Consider the following 19,401-nt stretch of genomic DNA (forward strand, 5'->3'; position numbering starts at 1 on the left):
TTTCTCTGGACGTCTGTGACTCGTGATATGGAAAGTGGGCTCCATCCTACATTAAAGGATCGAAACCACAAAAAATAATAAGTATAAATTTTTTGTGTTTTATTTGAACATATTGGAAAAATTTTTAAGAAATTGGAAAGAAATTTTTTTTTTTTTTTTAAAAACACTTTTTCCGCTCACATGTATAACACAATAAGAAGTGCTACAGTAACAAATTTTGCTGAAAAACTAATTTAAAGGACTCAATTTTTTGTGGGATATGCAAGAATAATTCTGCTTTTTTAAAATTCCAAGCTTATACAATAATACTCTTATTTCACTAGTATTGGAACTTAATTTATTTTCTTTTCCCAAATTTGTGGAACATTGCAATTTTCTCTGTTATGCACAGGCAAGCGTGTAAAATTTTTTTTTGAGGATTGAGATAATTAACACTAATAAGATCACATTTTGTCAGCAATAGGACTTGATGTTAGAAATCTAGAAAAAAAATGTTCTTGTTGAAGTTAGCATCTTTGGCTTGTTTGGATTGTCATTTTTCTCCATAAAATTTTTACGTTTTCTGTGAACATATTTTTCAATCGTCTTTTTACCTCACACATATCAAATTTCTGCAGTTTCTTTTTTACAAAAAAAAAAAAACAGCAATATTCTCATTGGAGTCAACATCTTTAGTATTTACATATTTTCCTCAAAACCTGTATAATATAGAGCAATTACTTTTCATGAGTCCTCCTTATGCTCCATCCACTCCATCACTCCTTTCCAACCCCCAAAAAAAAGAAAAAAGAAAGAACTAAAGAGGCCTGCACATCACAAACTTGTAAAGTGATGAGTGTCACTAACAAAGTAGTAATCTTTTTCAGTGTATAATATACATTTGGAAAGCATATTTCCCCATGGAGGTTTTTGGCTGGTCTGGTGAGGAAACCTTTTTTGCCTGAATACAGGTCAATTTAGAACTATTTCTGGTAAGTGGCTCCAAAACACCTTCTGATTACTATCAATCGGAAAGTACATGGCATCCACTTGTGATTATGGGTTAATAAATATGCTAATCTCACTCACCCCACATTTGATTAAATGAACTAAGCTAAAATGTCTTAAGCTTTGCTTAGCATAGAATTAGAACATCCCATCCTCCCACTTGGTATTATTTATTTGTTTAGTTGCAACTTGCAAGTGCTTGATACATGCGTATGTACGTAGGGACCATGCAAGTAAATAAACTCAGCAGCAATTATATAGAATAGGGCGAATACCTTATTCAGTTTTAATGGTAAATCTATCGAATACCTTGTAGTTCTGCATTTCTTTCTTTGTGAAGATGTTACTTGATCCTAGTTTTCGTGCTATGAAATTTAAATTGATTCGTTTCTATTGTCTGATTCCATTTTAGTTACATATGTGCAATGTTAACAAATCAATTTTCAATTTTCAATTGTCCGATTGGTTTGACCATGAATCAACCTTCTTCCCTAGATGATCTGTAATAAAATCGTTTTGATAAAAAATTAGTCAAAATCAGTTAAACTAATGACTCGATTCAACTGATTGGCCCGGTTCTCAAACTTTTCTTTCTTAGTGTAATCAAAATTACTCGTTTTCCTAAATGATCTTTAAATCAAGAAATTTGCATCTCTATCATTTTATCAATTTAGTATCAGTGATTCCAACTTGTATTAATTTAGTTTTTCAAGTAGTTTTGAAAAATAAACATATTTTAGTCATGGATTTACATTTTTATATATAATTTTTAGGTGTATATTTGATTGCAAGTCTAATATTTTTGGAATATTTTATATGATTAGTTGAATATAACTAAAAACTTAATTTCAATATTTCTAAAACTTATAAAATTATAAAATAATTATGACATCAAACCGACGTCAGCGGATTTTTGAGAACAGTCCGATCGATCCGATCAGTTGACCCCTAACCTTATAGTTTAATTGAGTCCCTATCCGGTCCGAATTTAACAACATTGCTTGCTAGTATGAGCTTCAAAATAATCGTTTGACATAGGACTTCCAAACCCTCCTCTCAATTAAAGATTAGTAACCTTCTTTAACCATAGGAGGCCGCAAGTAAAGATTATTCACCTTTCTTACCATAGGTGGATCAAGTGTAGCTTTTGAAATTATAAAAAGATTATGTAAAAAAAAGTGCTAAAATGTAATGCATTCTACGCTTTATATATCTTGAACAACCTAATTATTAAATGAGGTAATTTTGATACTTTAATTGGTTCCGGTCGGGTGTCTATGTAATTGTAGATTTGAGAGCTCGAGGGATTTGGTAAAACTCATTTGTGTACGAGTAAATTCATGAGTGCTTATTTACTTACCTCATAGAAACAATTTAATAATCTTAGAGAGCATTTTCCTATAACAATGTGCACGAATGCAGTTGCCAACATATCTATGGCAAATTTCTACGACAGAAACCACATGTCCCAGTTACCAACCTTTCCAGCAGAATATAAAGCGAGTCAGTAGCATGCGGTTAAACTGCCCCCTCAGCAATACCCTACGGCTTCCTGCAGGAAAGACCACATACACCATCCAAAACCCCGGCAATACAATCAGGGGTCCAATCCAATAGACTGCCTGATTCTTGAAGCTCCCTCCAACAAAAGCACATCCAAAGGAGTATGCCGGATTCATTGATCCGCCAGTGAAGGGCCCTGATGCCAAAATAGTGGCACCTGCAATCAATCCGATCGCCAAAGGTCCCCAATGGCCTCAAAGGGTTGTATTTGACTCGGGCAATTAGATTAATCCAGGCGGTTTTCCATCCTTTCTCCCTTCTTCTCCACCTTTTCTTCTCCACCGTTTTGGCAAAGTATTTGACTTGAATTCCATCATTCATCCATTTCCTCTGGGTGGGTGTAGAGAAGACATATTTCTTATTTGACCGCTAGAAATGCTGATTGCTGGATTTTACGAACATGTTTTCTTCTACTGATTGATGGTAGTCACTGCTGGATAAAATTACTAGTGCTGACTGCTAAAATGTTAATTGGCCTTGCATTTGACTTTAGTATAATGATGACAAGGTACTATTTTACTTCCTTTAATCATACTTGCAAGTCCACTGATACATACAATCTTTCATTAGAAAGAAACATATCATGTTGGTGTCTTTTGTTTCTTCCCAACCTGAATCAAAAAAATTACTTTTTTTTTTTTTTTTTAAAAAAATTTCCCTAATAAGGTAAGGGCAGAATGTAAAAATCCAGAAAGGAGCAGGAGATTATAATTCACGATTTCTGGTTCTTGAGATCTCGAGTTTAACTATTAGATCAATACCTCCTCGACCTCGAAAAATTACTCACTACTTAACCAGAAGTTTGATTAAGTTTCGTACAATTAAGTGAAAAGTGCCATCATTCTTAGTTCAGCATTGTGCTTGAGAGAAAACTATAAAAATTATACGAATGAACAATAGACAACCACAAACAAGCTACACCCCTGGTCAAACTTTTACAAATTAAGTACCCGTTTGGATGACTATTTTCTAAAATTTTGTTAAAAATTGTATTGTAGTAATTTGATATATGCGAGATAAAAAAGTGATTAAAAAATATATTCATGAAAAACAGAAAATATTTTGAGAAAAATGACAATCTATTATATCGATTTTTTCGATCAATCTGGTTAAACCTAGTAAAAACCACCAAATCAATGATTGCCCAACTTAAGTAATTAGCTTGGAGTGACCCAACCCAATTTTGAGATCATCTTGGGTTCGTTTAGATGGTGAATGGTTTTTTGAAAAAAAATATTTTGTAATGTCATAAATACGATTTCTAATATTTTTTTTTATCTTTCTAACTACTTCTTTATTTTAGAAATATAATATCACAAAAAGTACTATAGTAATTATTAAAAAAAATTTCTCTAGTAATCTGCTATCTAAACATACTCCTTATACCCAAACAAATCCGTAGCGCGAATTTCACAATCTTCAATCTTAACCTCATGCCGTCAAGCAAGCAACTATATCGAAATAGTTTAGTATTGCCCAAACTTTGAATTTTAGGAAAAAAAAAAGTATGCTCTAATTAACATTGGATCTGGGCACTTATTGGACTGATGTAGTTTACGTGTTAAGTTTTTTGAAAAGTAAAAAGTTAATTTGAAAAGGCATATAAATGCAAAGGGGAATGGTAATACTAATTATTAGTGCGTGTATTTTCGATGTGATTTAAATATGTCAATGGTACCCATTAATTAGAATAACATGTATATGGTTTTTATACGAAATTTTACACCATTATAAATTTATGAGTATGTTTAAAAAAAAAAATTTTAAACAGTTCACCACCTTGAGGGCCATGACCCTGCTCGGACAGAGATTACTGTGGCTTGGACTGTCGTCTCTGAGGAGCTTTCTCGGTCTTCTGCAACAGAAACTTCTGCTTTTTAACTCTGCTCTCGACCCTCCTCACCTTCCAGTTGTTTAACAATTTTCTGTTTCCTCGTATGTTATCTTTTTTCCCAAACAGATGGCCCATTGAAGATCTGGGGCAAATAAAGTTGGAAACATTAGGGATCATAACGGCCTTCCGGCTGGGATTTGCAGTATAATTCTCAGCTTCTCTGAGAAAGAAGAGAAAATCCCACAAAGATTTATGGGTAATACTCTTGCTTTGTCTATTTTTGTCTCTTCCCCCAATCAAGGCTTCCCTTGTTTCCATCCTTGTTTTCAGTGGCCTCCTTTGGAAAAAGAAATTATTAATACTGTGCTCTACTTCCTTAGATGCCTTTCCTTGGGAAAAAGGTATATATGCCTCACCCCATATTGTTGGACGTTATGGTTTAGATATGCTTGGCGATGCGTTGTAGTGTATAATATGTATGCAAAAAAGAAGTTGTCTTTCTCAAAGATGCGACAATATGGCTAACTTAAATACTTTGGATTCTACAGAAAATCCAAGCCAAAAGCGCCTAACTTTGTCAAGTGAAATGGATGCTGGTGCTTCTGTTGATAGGATTAGCAGTTTGCCCGATTCAGTTCTCTGTTACATTCTTTCTTTTTTGCCAACAACAAAATATGCTGTGGGAACAAGTATTTTATCTAAAAGATGGAAATTCCTGTGGACTGGAGTCCCCTACCTTCTTTTCGATGATGATCGCGTTCGTAAAAGCCCAGAAAGAGTGAGAAAATTTGAGCAATTTGTTAATAAGGTTCTGCTTCTAAGTACTGTGCAGAATATACTCAAGTTCCGTCTTTGTTGTGGAAATGAACTCATTGAGCCATTCTATGTCAATGCATGGATCAGCACTGCAATTATCCGGAATGTCCGAGTGCTGAAAGTTGTAGTTTTTTATTATCGTCGTGCTGATGTTGTCATTGAATTGCCTAGTTGCCTATTTACTTGCAGAACATTAGAGGATCTTGAATTGTGGGATAATCTAGACATCAATACACCAAATTTGGTTTGTCTTCCTAGACTAAAACGTCTAACGCTTTCTTACGTTCAATACAGAAATGATGAATCCGTCGGTAAGCTCATATCTGGCTGTCCAATACTAGAATTCCTGGATATTTCCAGATACGGCTTTGATAATGTGACAGTTTTTGTAATATCTTCACCTTCACTGAAACAACTCCGTTTTCGTGGTAACGATGACTTTCCTGAAAATCTTCACTACAAGGTTGCTATAAATACCCCAGCACTAGAGTCCCTTGATTATTCCAATCACATATGGCAGCACATTGACGTCAACTTTCAGAACATTACCTCTTTAGTTAGAGCAAAAATTGATGTTGAGGCTTTTCCTGGTGATGATCCACCTCAAAGTGGTTTTTGCAATTCACTTGTGGAACTGGTTCAGGCACTACACGGTGTAAAGATTCTCACTTTGTCACAGGAGACAATGAAGGTAAGTTACCAGTTCTTTCTCTTAATGTTGAGGACAGTGTACCAGCTTCTGTTGTAAACTTACTGCAAAATTATCGTGTCAGGAGCCTACGCGTTATATTCACTAGGCTTTGATGTTCGTAGTCGTCTATGTTTCCCAATGTCTTGTGATTTATTCGCTAAATTAAATATTGTAGCTAAATGCACAGATCAAGTTAAATAAGCGGGCTAGCTGCGAGCTAAATGATGTTTTATGTAGGCTCTGAGCTATGCCACCACCCGCTTGTCAACAAGGAGATTTGAAGGACTAACCAAATTGGTAGTAAGAGCTGGATGCTGTGAATGGACTTGCCTACAGGATTTGGTTGAAGTGGCAGTAAATTTAGAAGTTCTTGATTTCACAAAGGCAATCAACTTAGATGCTTTTGATATGCATAAGGTTAGTTTGGAATGAGAAAATTACCCCGAGGAAAAGGATGAATCTTTGTTATGCTTTCTTTTTCAAATGTGTATAGATGTTTTGAAGAGTTGCTTTTGTGGTAATTAGAATTGGCATAGAGAACACACTACAGAGTCATGCTGGAGGGATCCCATAGAAGTTCCCAGATGCTTGATAACGAGCCTGAAACAAATTTCATTTGAAGAACTTGAAGGCTTTGAAGATGAGCTTGCAATGATAGGCTACATTCTGAAGCATGGTAGCGTTCTAAACCGAATGCATCTAAGTTCTAAAGTCGGCGGCTTGAGCACAAAATTTCAGCTTACTCAGAAGGTACTACTGTTCCCTAGAAGATCCCCCACATGTCAAATTGCATTTTGCGGCAAGCTGGACCACGGTCCCTTTTCAGCAAGTCATAGTCCAATGGGGGAAACATGAGGTGAAGTTAAATTTTGACTCTTCTGATGCAGAATATTTTTAAATTGGAAGGAATGAGAATTTAAGAAGAAGTTGCATTTTTTTTCAAAGATATTTGTGACAATTTCAAATTTCTAAGCTGGAAACTGCTGCGGGAAATATGTTTTTCATCGAAGATTGTTTCAAATGCTGATATACGAAAATGGGATATCAATGTGCAAATGTAAGATGGACAAAAAGGAAAGTTAATTGGCCAATTTTTACTGTCTTTTTGAACCTAGGAAGCAAAACTTCTTCTTAAGCATGTCCTGAATGGGTTTTAATCTTTGATAGATAGCCATCCTTATTTTCTTTTAATGGTCAAGCTTTACTCTTTCAAAACCGTAAATCTACAAGTCTCTTGAATGGTGCATTCTTCTATATCCAATTCTTTGGTTGCATGTGGCTGAATTAGACAACTGAGAAATTGAACTGGGATTTCTGTTCTTCTTGCCAATGTTCTGAAATCATTCTTGCTTTCATCTCCTAGTCTTATTCGTATGAAGCCAGCATGCGATACCTTTTTTTTTTCTTTGGCAGAAAATGAAGCAACATTGGTTGATTGGTGCAGTAAGGATCATATCCGGTGCTTATAACTTTCACCTACAATGAAAGATTCTGGATGAAGCTGGGTTGGAAGAATGTGGATGAAGCTTTTTGTACAAACTTTTTGCCAATGTTTGGGATATCTTTTTGTAGCAGAAAGTGAGGAGGCTGAAGCAAAACTCTTAACCTTGTCATTGCAGAAAGTATGAATTTTATTATCAGTATGGAAACTCTTAATGGTAGTGTAAAGGCCTAAAACTTAACTTCGGCAACAAAAGTGACCGTTGTTGGCAAGGTGACTGGAATCGAAGCCATCCAAACTTTTTGTAACATTAAAAAAGAAAAAAAATAGTATTGTTGGTTATAAATGCGAATTCCTGTTTTAAATCTTTTCTCATGAAAATAACAAGTTGAAAACAGAAGGGCACATGCAATTCTAAGATTGGAGTCGAAAGAAAATTTTCCACTTTCATCAAAATTATTACTCACTAGTCCAGAAATTCAATAATTTGAGGGGGTGGCATCTTGTTCTATCAATTTGAGACTATTATTTTCCCCATGCCTTAGCATGGTTTATTTATTGTGAATTTGTACAATCATGAATAATTTAAATAAAAAAATTTAGAAATGATCGTACACATTCATTTATATTAATTTAGAAAATTAATGTGTTTTAAATGTTTATCTATCATACTAATTTTTAAAAACTTCTTTACATATTTTACTATAATATAGAAGTATTCATCAAATATTGTAATGCATGTCAAAAAAATCGATAAATATTATTGTTTTTTAATAGACATTCTTTTAGATAATTAAAATTTTTATAATGACCATAAACCTAGAACTACATATTTATACTTAATTAAGTACAAAAGATCCAACAATTTATTTTCTTCATCAACAAATATTTAGTAACCAATAATATTGGTAAATCTATCCATATAACAGTTAAAATTTTTTTATTATGCTAAGCTAATCCATATGATTAAAAACCATACGAGTTCAGCAAAAGAGATGATATTGTGGGAAGAGAGTGGAACTATAACAACAAATAATTCAAATTTATTTAAAAAGATAAAATTATTAGAGGAGTGAGAAGCTGTAATAAAACTAAGAATTAATCTTTTCTATACTGTCAGTGTGTACATATACGGATGGATTTAGATGCGTGTTATATTATCTCATCTTGAATTTGAATATCAAATTTTGCATATATGGTGTGCATCTAGATCAATTAATGTATACACTAACATCGCATAAAAGATTTACTTTAAAACTAATTATAAGAGAGTCGGATACAAATATGGGCAAAACGTATACAAATATGGATAAAACGTCTATTAAATCTTTTCATTTACTTTAAAACTAATTATAAAAGAGTTGGATACAAATATGGGCAAAACGTATACAAATATGGATAAAACATCCATTAAATCTTTTCATTTACTTTAAAACTAATTATAAGAGAGCCGGATACAAATATGGGCAAAATGTATACAAATATGGATAAAACGTTCATTAAATCTTTTCATTTACTTTAAAATTAATTATAAAAGAGTCGGATACAAATATGGATAAAACGTCTATTAAATCTTTTCATTTACTTTAAAACTAATTATAAGAGAGTCGGATACAAATATGGGCAAAACGTATACAAATATGGATAAAACGTCCATTAAATCTTTTCATTTACTTTAAAACTAATTATAAAAGAGTCGGATACAAATATGGACAAAACGTATACAAATATGGATAAAACGTCCATTAAATCTTTTCATTTACTTTAAAACTAATTATAAAAGATAATAATTAAGCAATCCCTTGGCTTTCAACTATAAATTTGCATACAGAACTGAGAGACTCATTCCTGAGTTCACTTGTTGAAAACTCATGGGAGATAAGCAGATGAAAGGTCGGGAAAAAATTGAGATGAAAAAGATAGAAAAGGAGGATGATCTGTATGCTACTTTTTACAAACTAAGAGATGAGCTTTTCATGGAAGCAAGTGAACTTTGCACAACATGCAAAGTTGACATTGGAGTCATAATTTTTTCTCCAACTGGTGAGCCACACTCTTTCTTCCATCCAAATGCAGACAAAGTTTTCAATCGATTTCTGGGGAGAGACATGCCTAGGGACGATGCAGATCAACTTGCTGAGGCCCTTGCTCGAGCTAGAGTTGAACAGCTCGAGCAACAACTTCATGAGCTTGAAGTTCAACAAGAGATTGAAGAAGAACGAGCCAAGAAGTTGGATGAACTTTTTGCCCAGGATGGCATTGTTGGTTGGCCTGGGGTGCCAATTGATCAAATGGACATGGAAATGGTAACAAATCTGGAGGCAAAGATAGACAATCTGCTTCTCCAATTGGAGGAACATGCCAAGAAGTTGACAGAAGAGGCTTCTTCATCAAATGTTCCCCCCAGCAAGATTTGATTCTTAGTCTAATCTTCTGGATACATTTGTGGTGGGATCAAAATAAGCATAGCCACATTTCTTTCCCTTCTGTTGGATCAAAATAAACATAGCCGCATTTCTTTCCCTTCTGTTCACCCCATCATTAGTGTTATTATTATTGCTATTACTATTATTGTTGATGTAGCTTATGCACTTTTTACCGAAAATATATCTGAATGCAGTTTCTGACTCAGCTGCATTTTTCTTGTTACCAGCTTGGCTGCATCATATTTTAAAAGACTTAAAGACACTAGCATCAAAGATATTCACATTTAACCTCTTACAGCAAGCCATTAATAACAGCACAAAAAAAAATTAAAAATCAAAACTTGTGTAGCCAAAAAAAAAAGAACCACCTTCAGATTTTTTACCTGCAACGTATAATTGAAACTTTCCAAGCATTAAGAGAAAAAGGGACAGCAACAAATCCTAATCCAAAACTTAATTCATATTTTTGGACTGGTGTGATATCAAGTGTTCCTCTTTTCATCAATATAATTTCATGGTAGAATTCTTTTTCATAAACTTGAAGAATTCAGAACGAAAAACACAACTCAAGAGGAAGTAAACCGTATCAGAGAAAAAAAGGGCTTTTGATGAAGACTTTGAAGGGATGGATCCGTTAGTGATCTGGGCTTCTAGGAATCTGGATAGCGGTGACAAGAAGTTTGATTGGACGAGGAAGACAGATTCAAAGGCTTATCCTTAATTTCAGTAAAAAGATTCCTAGTTTCTTTCTTTCTTAATGAAAAGACAGGCTATTATTTAGAATAATTACTGTAGCACTTTTTGTGGTATGATGTATGTGAGACAAAAAGGTGATTGAAAATATAAAAAGGTGGGTTGAAAAATGTATTTATGATGCAAGCGAAATATTATTTGAGATAATGAAACTATCCAAACAAACCAATTTTTTCTTTGTGTGGAAGAAAGTAATAAGTTGCTAAAAAGAAAAGAATAACTATTAGCAAATTGGACAAATTCTCCGATTAATTTTCACAAGAGTTTTATCTGCAAGTAATTTATTTATTTATTATTATTATTTTTCAAATATCAACTTCAATATATAGCAAGTAATTTATTTGGTTTGCAGACTTCTTGTAGTTACTAGTTAGGGATAGTTTTTGACCAGTCAAGTCAAATATTTGTACCAAGTTTCTTACGCCAAATGCAAGTAGAGATCAAACTTTTTCTTGCCAACCAAATCTACATAACAGTGACTTTTACTTTTCGTCTTGTTTTGGATAGGTGATGGGAAAGTGTGATGTATATACGAGATAAAAATAGTGATTAAAATATATATTTATGAAAAGAAAGTAAAAAATTTGTAATAGAAAATTGCAATCCAAATACCACCTTACTTTCTCACGTAATTTTCCTTCCATTCAATCATAGCAATGTTTGTTTAAAATTCTGTTCATACAAAAAAAGCTCCAATTATTTTTTTGTGAAATAGAAATAAAATTTTCACTAATTCTTTTTTAAATAAATGACAACATAAAATTCTAACAGAAAGAGAATATACTTGATTAAACCTTATTTTTCCTTTGGAATGTACATGATTTGTTTTTCAAGATCCAATTTTGCCAAAAGGAACCATTACTTGTGTCTATCTTATTTAGTTTGAAGTTAAATATCTTAATTATATTTATCATTCATCCCAAGATTAATTGAATATTTTTTTTAACATTTGATCACATATGTTAGTTATCAACTTCACAAATTTGCTACCATCAATGTTGTAATGCATGTAAATGGCTTCACATATCCAAAAAAAAAAAAAAAAAAATCTTTGTAAATATCAATTAATTAGTTCAATTTTAAGCATTTATTGCTTTTTCCATTATTATCAACATTTTAAATCATTCAGCGGATTGATGAATGTACGTAATTTTCACTTTTTTCGTTAATTATCGAGTGTAACTATATTGCAATTAAGTACAATTTCTTGTATTTTAATTTTAGAATAATAGAGTTATTGTCCTTTTTATATTTAATAGATTTTTGGTTGAATCCAATTTTATTAATTGTATTTTTATTTTGTTGGATAGAAATAGTTTTTTTTTTTCTATATAGTTAAATAATCATACAACAAAACACAAAAGCAAAAACAAAAAGGGCAAAAATAGTCTATATCCAGCCGGCCAGCCCACTTGTCCTTCCCCCGCGGCATCCTTCAGAAACTCAGGAACCCTAACCCCTCCTTCCTGTTCTCCTCTCTCTCTCTCTCTCTCTCGCCTAGAAACCTTAAGACTTCAATTCAGTGGCGTTTAATTTGTCCAATCCATCGATTGAATCGAATTTGAATTGACAGTTGAATGGGGAAGAAGAAGAAGAGAGCTCAGACATCGAAGGTGTGGTGCTATTATTGCGATAGAGAGTTCGAGGACGAGAAGATTTTGGTGCAGCATCAGAAGGCCAAGCATTTCAAGTGCCATGTCTGCCATAAGAAGCTCTCCACCGCCGGCGGTATGCAAATCCACGTCCTCCAGGTCCATAAAGAAAACGTCAGCAAGTATGCATTACTATTCTCTTTATCGATCACAAAACACCGAAGTTGAAATTTGATAGTTGTGATATCTTTGGGCAGAAGTTTATCGCTTTTTACTTGGTGCAGCTTTCAGAAGTGGTTAAATTAGATGCTTTTAGCCAATTTTGTTGCAGTTTTGTAATGATTTTTTTTTTCATGTTTGTGATTTTGATATCTTGGTTGTTAAGGGGTTCGAATGCTGGTTGTTGTTAGTAGCTGATGGGGCTAGGTATGAATTTGAAGATGCTTTTTTTCCCTTTTTGGGCTAATTTTTTCAATTGTCTAAATGTGATTAATTGGAAAAGGATTAGTAAGTTTGAGCATGCCAAAGGCCATGAAAAAAAAAGTTTTAAATATGTGGAGTGGGACTCTAATGCTAGTATGAGCAATCTTGTGCATGGAAGCATTACATTTGTGGAATGTGTGAGAATTATATCAGGAAGTTTAAATTAGTTGCTATGTTTAATTATCTTTAGTGGATATTCTTGTGGTGTTGAAGTATTTGGAATTGCATTGGCCCTTATTCTGCTTGACAGGTTAATGAAGCAAAGTAGTAGATAAATTTTTTTTGTTGGTAAACTAGATAGTTTAAGCTTAAGAGGTGACTGGTTGAATGTCTACAATCTGTTGCAAGTTTATTAATGTAATGACCTCATACACTAATCTGGCTCATTAGGTTGAAATTGGTGGTCATATGTGTATATTGGTTCTTTGTTATGTCACTTGCTGCACTCACCATTTAATTCAGAATTAGTTCTTTTTAGAAGTTACACGTTCAAACCCAGTTTTTGAACCGAGGTTTACTGAATTAGCGATCATTTTTAGTTTAGTGAAGCTTGCAATATAAGCCTAGCTGGAAATATCATGCTTAAGGCCCGTATTTAGTGGATGTAAGATCTAGTATAGTGTTAAACCGGTGAAGTGAGAGATAAGCCAGAAAAATTGTTTTGAGGTGTTTGAAGGTGCGTGTTCTTAGTAATTAGGATGATGGTTGGTAATTTTTGGAAAAGTGAACAGACAAGAAGGTAATTGGCCGTTGTTGCGAAAGATCAGAAGCTTTTGTGCCTTGCATTGAGATCCAATTAAACCAGGTTGACAGTTACAATCACTTGTAACGTTACTATTATCAATTGAACAGGGTTGGAAAAGGTGGAGACAGTTGTGGTCAATAGCTTTTCTGTTAACGGGAGAGAAAAATATTACTTAGGTTCTCAAAAATAGCTACTCAAGCTTGTGTTTTGTTCAATGATATCTGCCTCAGAACAAGAACTATATGATCACCCCTTTCATTCAAGCTTACTTCGGTTCTCAAAAATAGCTACTCAAGCTTGTGTTTTGTTCAATGATATCCGCCTCAGAACAAGAACTATATGATCACCCCTCAGAACAGGAACTATAAAGGAAGATGAAATTGATAAAACATCACTGGGTGGAAAATGATGAGAATATAGGAATATACAAGTGCAAATATAGTGGGAAACAAGCACTTTATCATAGATTCACTCGCTTCTTGAATTTTATGATCACATCTTTCTGATGAAAATTATGGGAACTGCAATGAGATGAAGTGTTAGAAGATGATAGCTTGTGCCTGTATGGTAATCATTATAATCTGCTTCGTATCATGTGTAGAGTTTATTCTTCCTTAGGCAAGTCAGAGAATAGAAAATTCCTGAAATTGAGCAGATGTAGATTATCGAATCAAGAGTGGGATACTAGGTGGTGCACTCCATGCCTGGGTATTGGCATATATTTTTCCACTTTTCAACCGACAAAAAATGAGGAATTAGTTAGTCTAGTTGAAATTTGAATTGAGAGGCAAGCATGTAATATTGATTGCCCAATGCGAATTTCCTTTGCTCATTCATGTTCTCTCTTTGTTTATCACTCATTTATTATATCAATTTTTGGCTCTGCACTCACTTGTAGAGTGAGTACTAACATCACTGTTAAAGATCTAGAACTGAAGTGCTAAAACCTTTTTCTGTTTTTATTGGTGAAAGAATTTTTGCTTACAGCCAACAATATTTTGCAGGGTTCCGAATGCAAAACCTGGTAGGGAATCCACAGATATTGAAATATATGGAATGCAAGGAATTCCACCTGACATTCTGGCAGCTCATTATGGAGAAGAAGGTACTGTTGGTATATGATTAGTTGTAAAATGAATTGATGATTACAAATATGAAAGGGTTATAGTGCCATGGGAGTGTAAGTTAATACAATAATCATATGTACTTTAACTTTGGTAAGGGATGGATTAGTAGCAGACGTGTGTTATGGTTAATTGTAGATGTAGTGAAGATTAGAAACCTTCTTCTTCTTCTTGGTTCCCATTGAAACTTGAAAACAGAAATGCTTGAGGGCATTACATTGTCATAAGGAATTGTTGTTGACTTTTCGTATTCTCAATAAATCTTCAGTTCCTCTAATGTTTTTTGTGGTGGTTTAATGAGTGATTCCCTTACATTCCTTCTTTATATGCATTTTTCATGTTACAAAGCAGAGAATAGCCTTTTATCTTTTGTCATGTACTATGGGCAAATGCTGTTTATTTGGCCCTATGGAAAGATGTTAGGAGAAGCAAAATTGTTATGTTGGTCTTGCAAAAGCCTGCCATTCATCAAGTAGCATTTTCTTTTATTGCTCATTGTGCAGATTATGTTTTTGGTTACTGTTTCTGACTCCTGTTCATCTTGCAGATGATGAGGCACCAGCTAAAACTCCCAAGGTGGAAATTCTACCAACCCAGGTTGGTGGTGTGGTTCAGGGCTCATTAGGCGTGGGTTTTCCTCCTCAGTCTAGTGTTGGAGTGATGCCAACTCTGTATGTTTCTGTTATAACATTCACTGGAGTGTCTGTTGAAATATATGTCTTTGAAATAAATCTTTTAACTATTGTGCTAGAATTTAGTCTTATGTTCCTATATCTTACATAAACCTGTATCCATTCAAAATTATTTGCCGTCTTCTCATCACAGTAAGATTTTGGAGTAACAGCCCAAAGAGAATGGCAGACTGATACACTCGCCCTGCTTATTCTGTAATGACATTCATGTTGACCAAGTGCTGTAATACTGTATTTGTTACACAACATTCAATTGCACACCTACTATGCTTTGTGCTCGAGGAAATGCGATTTGTCCTACTTGTTCTTTTGTGGACAAGCGCTCCTCAACTTGTTTAATTAACTTTGTGCCCCATTGTAGTTAGATGAATCAAATTTATGCTCAACTATAAGCTCATTTTGTAGGCTATGCCAATCTTAAAGCACAGCTTGTTCAGTTAAACTTCTAGAACTTTTTCTTAGTGTTTTTACATACTAGGATAATGTGCAATAGATATACCTGCTAGAGAGGGAGGGAGGGAGGGAGAGAGGGGGAAGGGGAGGGGTAGAGGGAGGGAGGGAGGAAGGGGGGGTGGGAGAGAGAGAGAGAGAGGGAGGGAGGGCATGATTTATAGTAGATATGTGTACATAAATGTACCCACATAAATATAGTCAGCACTGACTTAGCTTTGAACCTGAACTCCAATGTAGAAATATTCGTCTCTTTTATCTAACCATATTAGGCGTCAGGGCTTGTGCTATCAAATTTGAAAATTTTTTATCAAGCCTAGCTTGAACTCCCTTAGATTTTGACAATTATCATTGGAAAATCAAGCCAAGTTTCAGCTTCACTTAGAACTCCATTTGACTACTATGAACGTTTGAGCTAAATAAAAGTTATTTAGATCTTTAACCTACCTCTGAAACTCATTTTCCTCTAGTTTCTAGCTCTATGGCTATCATTTTTCTGTATTTCTGAAATTTTTTCACGTTATGCATTCCATTTCTTACTTGTGTTAACTTTGCTGTATAATGCAGTTACAATCCTGCAGTACCAATCCCTCCTGCTGGTTGGCCAGTTGCACCACGCCCTCAACCTTGGTATCCACAACATTCAGCTGTGTCAGTTCCACCATCAGCACCATTGGGGTTGCCACCACAACCTTTGTTTCCAGTGCAGAATTTAAGGCCTCCCTTGCCGCCCACTGCACCACCAGGGCTTCAAGCATCTGTTCCCGTTGTGCCTCCAGGGCTTCCTGCTCCGCCACCTATTCCTGTATCTCAGCCATTATTCCCTGTTGTTCCAAGTAGCAATGTTCCTGCTCAAAATTCAGCATTTTCTGCACCCATGCTACCAACAAGTCTTCCTTTGAGCACTTTGACCGAAACAAAAAATTCTGTGGATGGATACTTGAACAATAATGCTTCTGTTACAAATACTTTTGCGACCCCTGGGATTCCAGGTTTGAGATAATCTCTATCTGTTTATTGCTCGCATTCGTGTTTATCTGGATTAAATTCTTAGTCAAAATCTACTACAAATACTTTTGCGACCTCTGGGATTCCAGGTTTGAGATAATCTCTTTCTGTTTATGGCTTGCATGCTTGGTTATCTGGATTAAATTCTTAGTCAAAATCTACTATTAGGTCTTCTTCTAAAATTGTTGACGAAATGTTTGTGGTCCTTCTATGTGCTAGCAATATGATATGTTCTTTTAGATTCTGGGATTTTGAGTATTATGGAGATTTTTGGGCATCCATCCTTGCAACTCAGGGAATCTACAATGTACCAGTTGTGCTGGTTTATAGGCTTTATCCTGATTTTTTGGACCATCTGTGGGTGAATTGTTGTGCAACATCTCCATGTAGTAGTTTATTTGTTCTTTCTGATAACGAATTTTGTAAAATAAATATATAATCTTTCTTGTTATTATGGTATTTTTGTTACTTGGCTATGTAGAGTTTTTCCTGGAATTGTGGTGGGTTATGCCAAATGGCTCTTCCGATACTGCGATGGTCATGTTGCCCCTCACTTCTGTCCATAGAAATTCATGCGAAATCTGTGAACAGGTTTTTGGAGTTTTTATTCCGTATTGGGTCTTGCTTCCTTGGTCATTTGTTTAGTTGAATTTCTATATCAAGATGTTTGTCTTTTCTTTCACATTATCTGCAGCATCCATGCCCAGCTGTAATTAGAAAATAAATCATAGATTGTCTTGATAACAGATTTTTGATTTGGATGTATTGATGCTATAATTTTCAGCTTTTTTTTTTTTTTTTTAGGAGAGGAAGGGGGGGGGGGGGGGTCATGCATGTATGCTTTAGGCTATTTTGATGACAGATTTTTTTGTCTTTTTCTGGTCTTTGTGATGCTTTAGGCTGTTTTAATTTGGTGTTTGATTTATTGTTTTTCCTTTGAATTGCAGCTGCAATGCCTGTGAATTCACATTCATATGCTTCTGGTCCAAATACTGGTGGCCCTTCCATTGGACCACCACCGGTAATTGCAAACAAAGCTCCAGCTAGTCAGCCAGCAGGAAATGAGGTCTACTTAGTTTGGGATGATGAAGCTATGTCCATGGTTAGCAGGCTTTGCTGTGCTGCTGTAGTTGTAGAATACACAATTCTCTCTTCTGTTGTTGCTTTGTTGGTGTAAACTCATTGACTTATAAATTTGTGTAGGAGGAAAGAAGGATGTCCTTGCTGAAATATCAGGTGCATGACGAGACTAGCCAGGTAAGTCATAACTACCCTGTACGTCCTTACTAAGATTCTTTCATACAGATGTGGACATGAGTTGCTCCCATATCCTGATGGGTATTTAGTGGTTGTTCAGATTCAGTTGTTAACACATTGTTTTCTAAAGGTATTTTTTTGTACTTCCTGCCCATCTTTATCCCCCTTAAAAATGAGAAAATTGCTGCATATTGGAGCAATTCTGTCGAGTGTGTATTTACTTTTCAATCCCATTGATTCATGGGCTGTATTTACCCTTTTTTGGGTAATTCTGAGCTTGGCAAGCAGTCCTACCAATTTTGTGGTCATCAAAGATTCAAGTAGGTATTTTCAATATCTTTGCTGATAATTAATAACTACCATTCTGACAAGCATGCTGTGATCTACTTGAGGAATCTTCGGCATAGCAGTGTACAACATTAAGAACAGCGTGTATGTATTTGTTCTTTAGAAATTTTAATTTGTTTATTTTATTACTCTCCCTATGCTTGATCATGAAGTGTGGGGTTTGGGTGGAAAGATTACCTCCACCCTACAGAGTTTTGCCCATTCATGTCAATGATACAAAATACTTAAGTGGCCGAACAGTGAATTCAAACTTGGCCCAGGTCAGCTTCTTTTGTAAAGTTCGGTATTCATTGCACCGAAGCTAGCTAAATTTATATGAGTGGTTCAGCATGTAATCTGTTTTGATGATGTTTCTGTACTGATTTTCTTTTTCCGGATAATGTGTTCCAGATGAGCTCAATTGATGCTGCAATTGATAGAAGGATATCAGAAAGCAGGCTTGCTGGTCGTATGGCATTTTAGGTTTGGTGGCCTAGTGTTAGAAGTTGGAGACCTTTCTGGTTGCAGCTCAAGAGTTAATCGAGTCTTAAATTAAGACTTGCTCGAGCACCTCAAGTGATTACTTCCTGCTCGGTCTAAAACTCTTTCTTTTCGTGTTGTATGCTTAGAAGTGAAGTGAGGTAGGATGATTCTTTTAACCTTTAGTTGAAAAGTTTCAAAAGATTCTTGTAACTGAGTTGGAAGGTTTTGTAAGGGGTCGGCGTTGTTTTGTAAATTGAGGATCTCAATATGATTTGAAGCAGATGCGATTTAATGTTATTTGGGGAATTCGTAGATCAGTTATGCTTTCTTTTTCAAATTGTACTATTTTGACCATTTCATTTGGGGTTGCGTATGGGATTCAGAACTGTATGTCGACTATCGGGTAGCTTGTGGCCCTCATCTTCTTCTGATTGAAATGCATCAAGCCTTCAATGCGGGTATAGAGTCAGAAGAATACTACTATCATGCACCAGGCCTTGCATTGCATGAATGATAAAACGATCCTTCCGAACTCTGTATCCACAATGAAGGCCTCTGATGCATCTTAATCAGGTCATGCGAGCGAAAGGGTTATAAACTACTCAGTAGTTTCGACACATGATCGCGTTATGTCATATCTGTAATCACCAACACAAACACACTGATTGCACTACTTTTGTCATATATATGCTTCCCACCAGGCAGCATTGGCAGGCAGCAGGCCCCTTG

General features: G+C 35.0%; 3 protein-coding genes across 5 annotated transcripts; all 3 read left to right on the top strand.

Annotated features, from left to right (window-relative positions):
- Positions 1 to 4,253: 4,253 nt before the first annotated feature.
- LOC113710574 (probable FBD-associated F-box protein At1g32375) lies at positions 4,254 to 7,534 on the top strand. 2 transcript variants are annotated; one of them, XM_027233660.2, is made up of 5 exons: positions 4,255 to 4,640; positions 4,933 to 5,891; positions 6,129 to 6,308; positions 6,417 to 6,747; positions 7,305 to 7,534. In XM_027233660.2, the coding sequence occupies exons 1-4, from the start codon at positions 4,637 to 4,639 to the stop codon at positions 6,744 to 6,746; spliced, it is 1,473 nt and encodes a 490-aa protein (XP_027089461.1). In that variant the 5' UTR covers positions 4,255 to 4,636; the 3' UTR covers position 6,747; positions 7,305 to 7,534. The 2 variants fall into 2 exon arrangements, with proteins under 2 accessions (XP_027089463.1, XP_027089461.1); XM_027233662.2 differs by having other exon boundaries at positions 4,254 to 5,891.
- Positions 7,535 to 9,137: 1,603 nt separating this feature from the next.
- On the top strand, positions 9,138 to 9,910 carry LOC113709408 (agamous-like MADS-box protein AGL28). Its single transcript, XM_027232164.2, has one exon. The coding sequence runs from the start codon at positions 9,204 to 9,206 to the stop codon at positions 9,747 to 9,749; it is 546 nt and encodes a 181-aa protein (XP_027087965.1). The 5' UTR covers positions 9,138 to 9,203; the 3' UTR covers positions 9,750 to 9,910.
- A 1,969-nt stretch (positions 9,911 to 11,879) lies between these two features.
- On the top strand, positions 11,880 to 18,989 carry LOC113709700 (protein SUPPRESSOR OF FRI 4-like). Of its 2 annotated transcripts, none has more exons than XM_027232544.2 (7): positions 11,880 to 12,285; positions 14,336 to 14,436; positions 15,003 to 15,126; positions 16,165 to 16,589; positions 17,553 to 17,707; positions 17,809 to 17,862; positions 18,601 to 18,989. In XM_027232544.2, exons 1-7 carry the CDS (start codon positions 12,089 to 12,091, stop codon positions 18,670 to 18,672), a joined length of 1,128 nt encoding a protein of 375 aa, XP_027088345.1. In that variant the 5' UTR covers positions 11,880 to 12,088; the 3' UTR covers positions 18,673 to 18,989. The 2 variants fall into 2 exon arrangements, with proteins under 2 accessions (XP_027088345.1, XP_027088346.1); XM_027232545.2 differs by having other exon boundaries at positions 15,003 to 15,052.
- The last annotated feature ends 412 nt before the right edge of the window (positions 18,990 to 19,401 follow it).

The sequence above is a fragment of the Coffea arabica genome, chromosome 9e (genome assembly GCF_036785885.1).
Source record: "Coffea arabica cultivar ET-39 chromosome 9e, Coffea Arabica ET-39 HiFi, whole genome shotgun sequence".
NCBI lineage: Eukaryota > Viridiplantae > Streptophyta > Magnoliopsida > Gentianales > Rubiaceae > Coffea > Coffea arabica.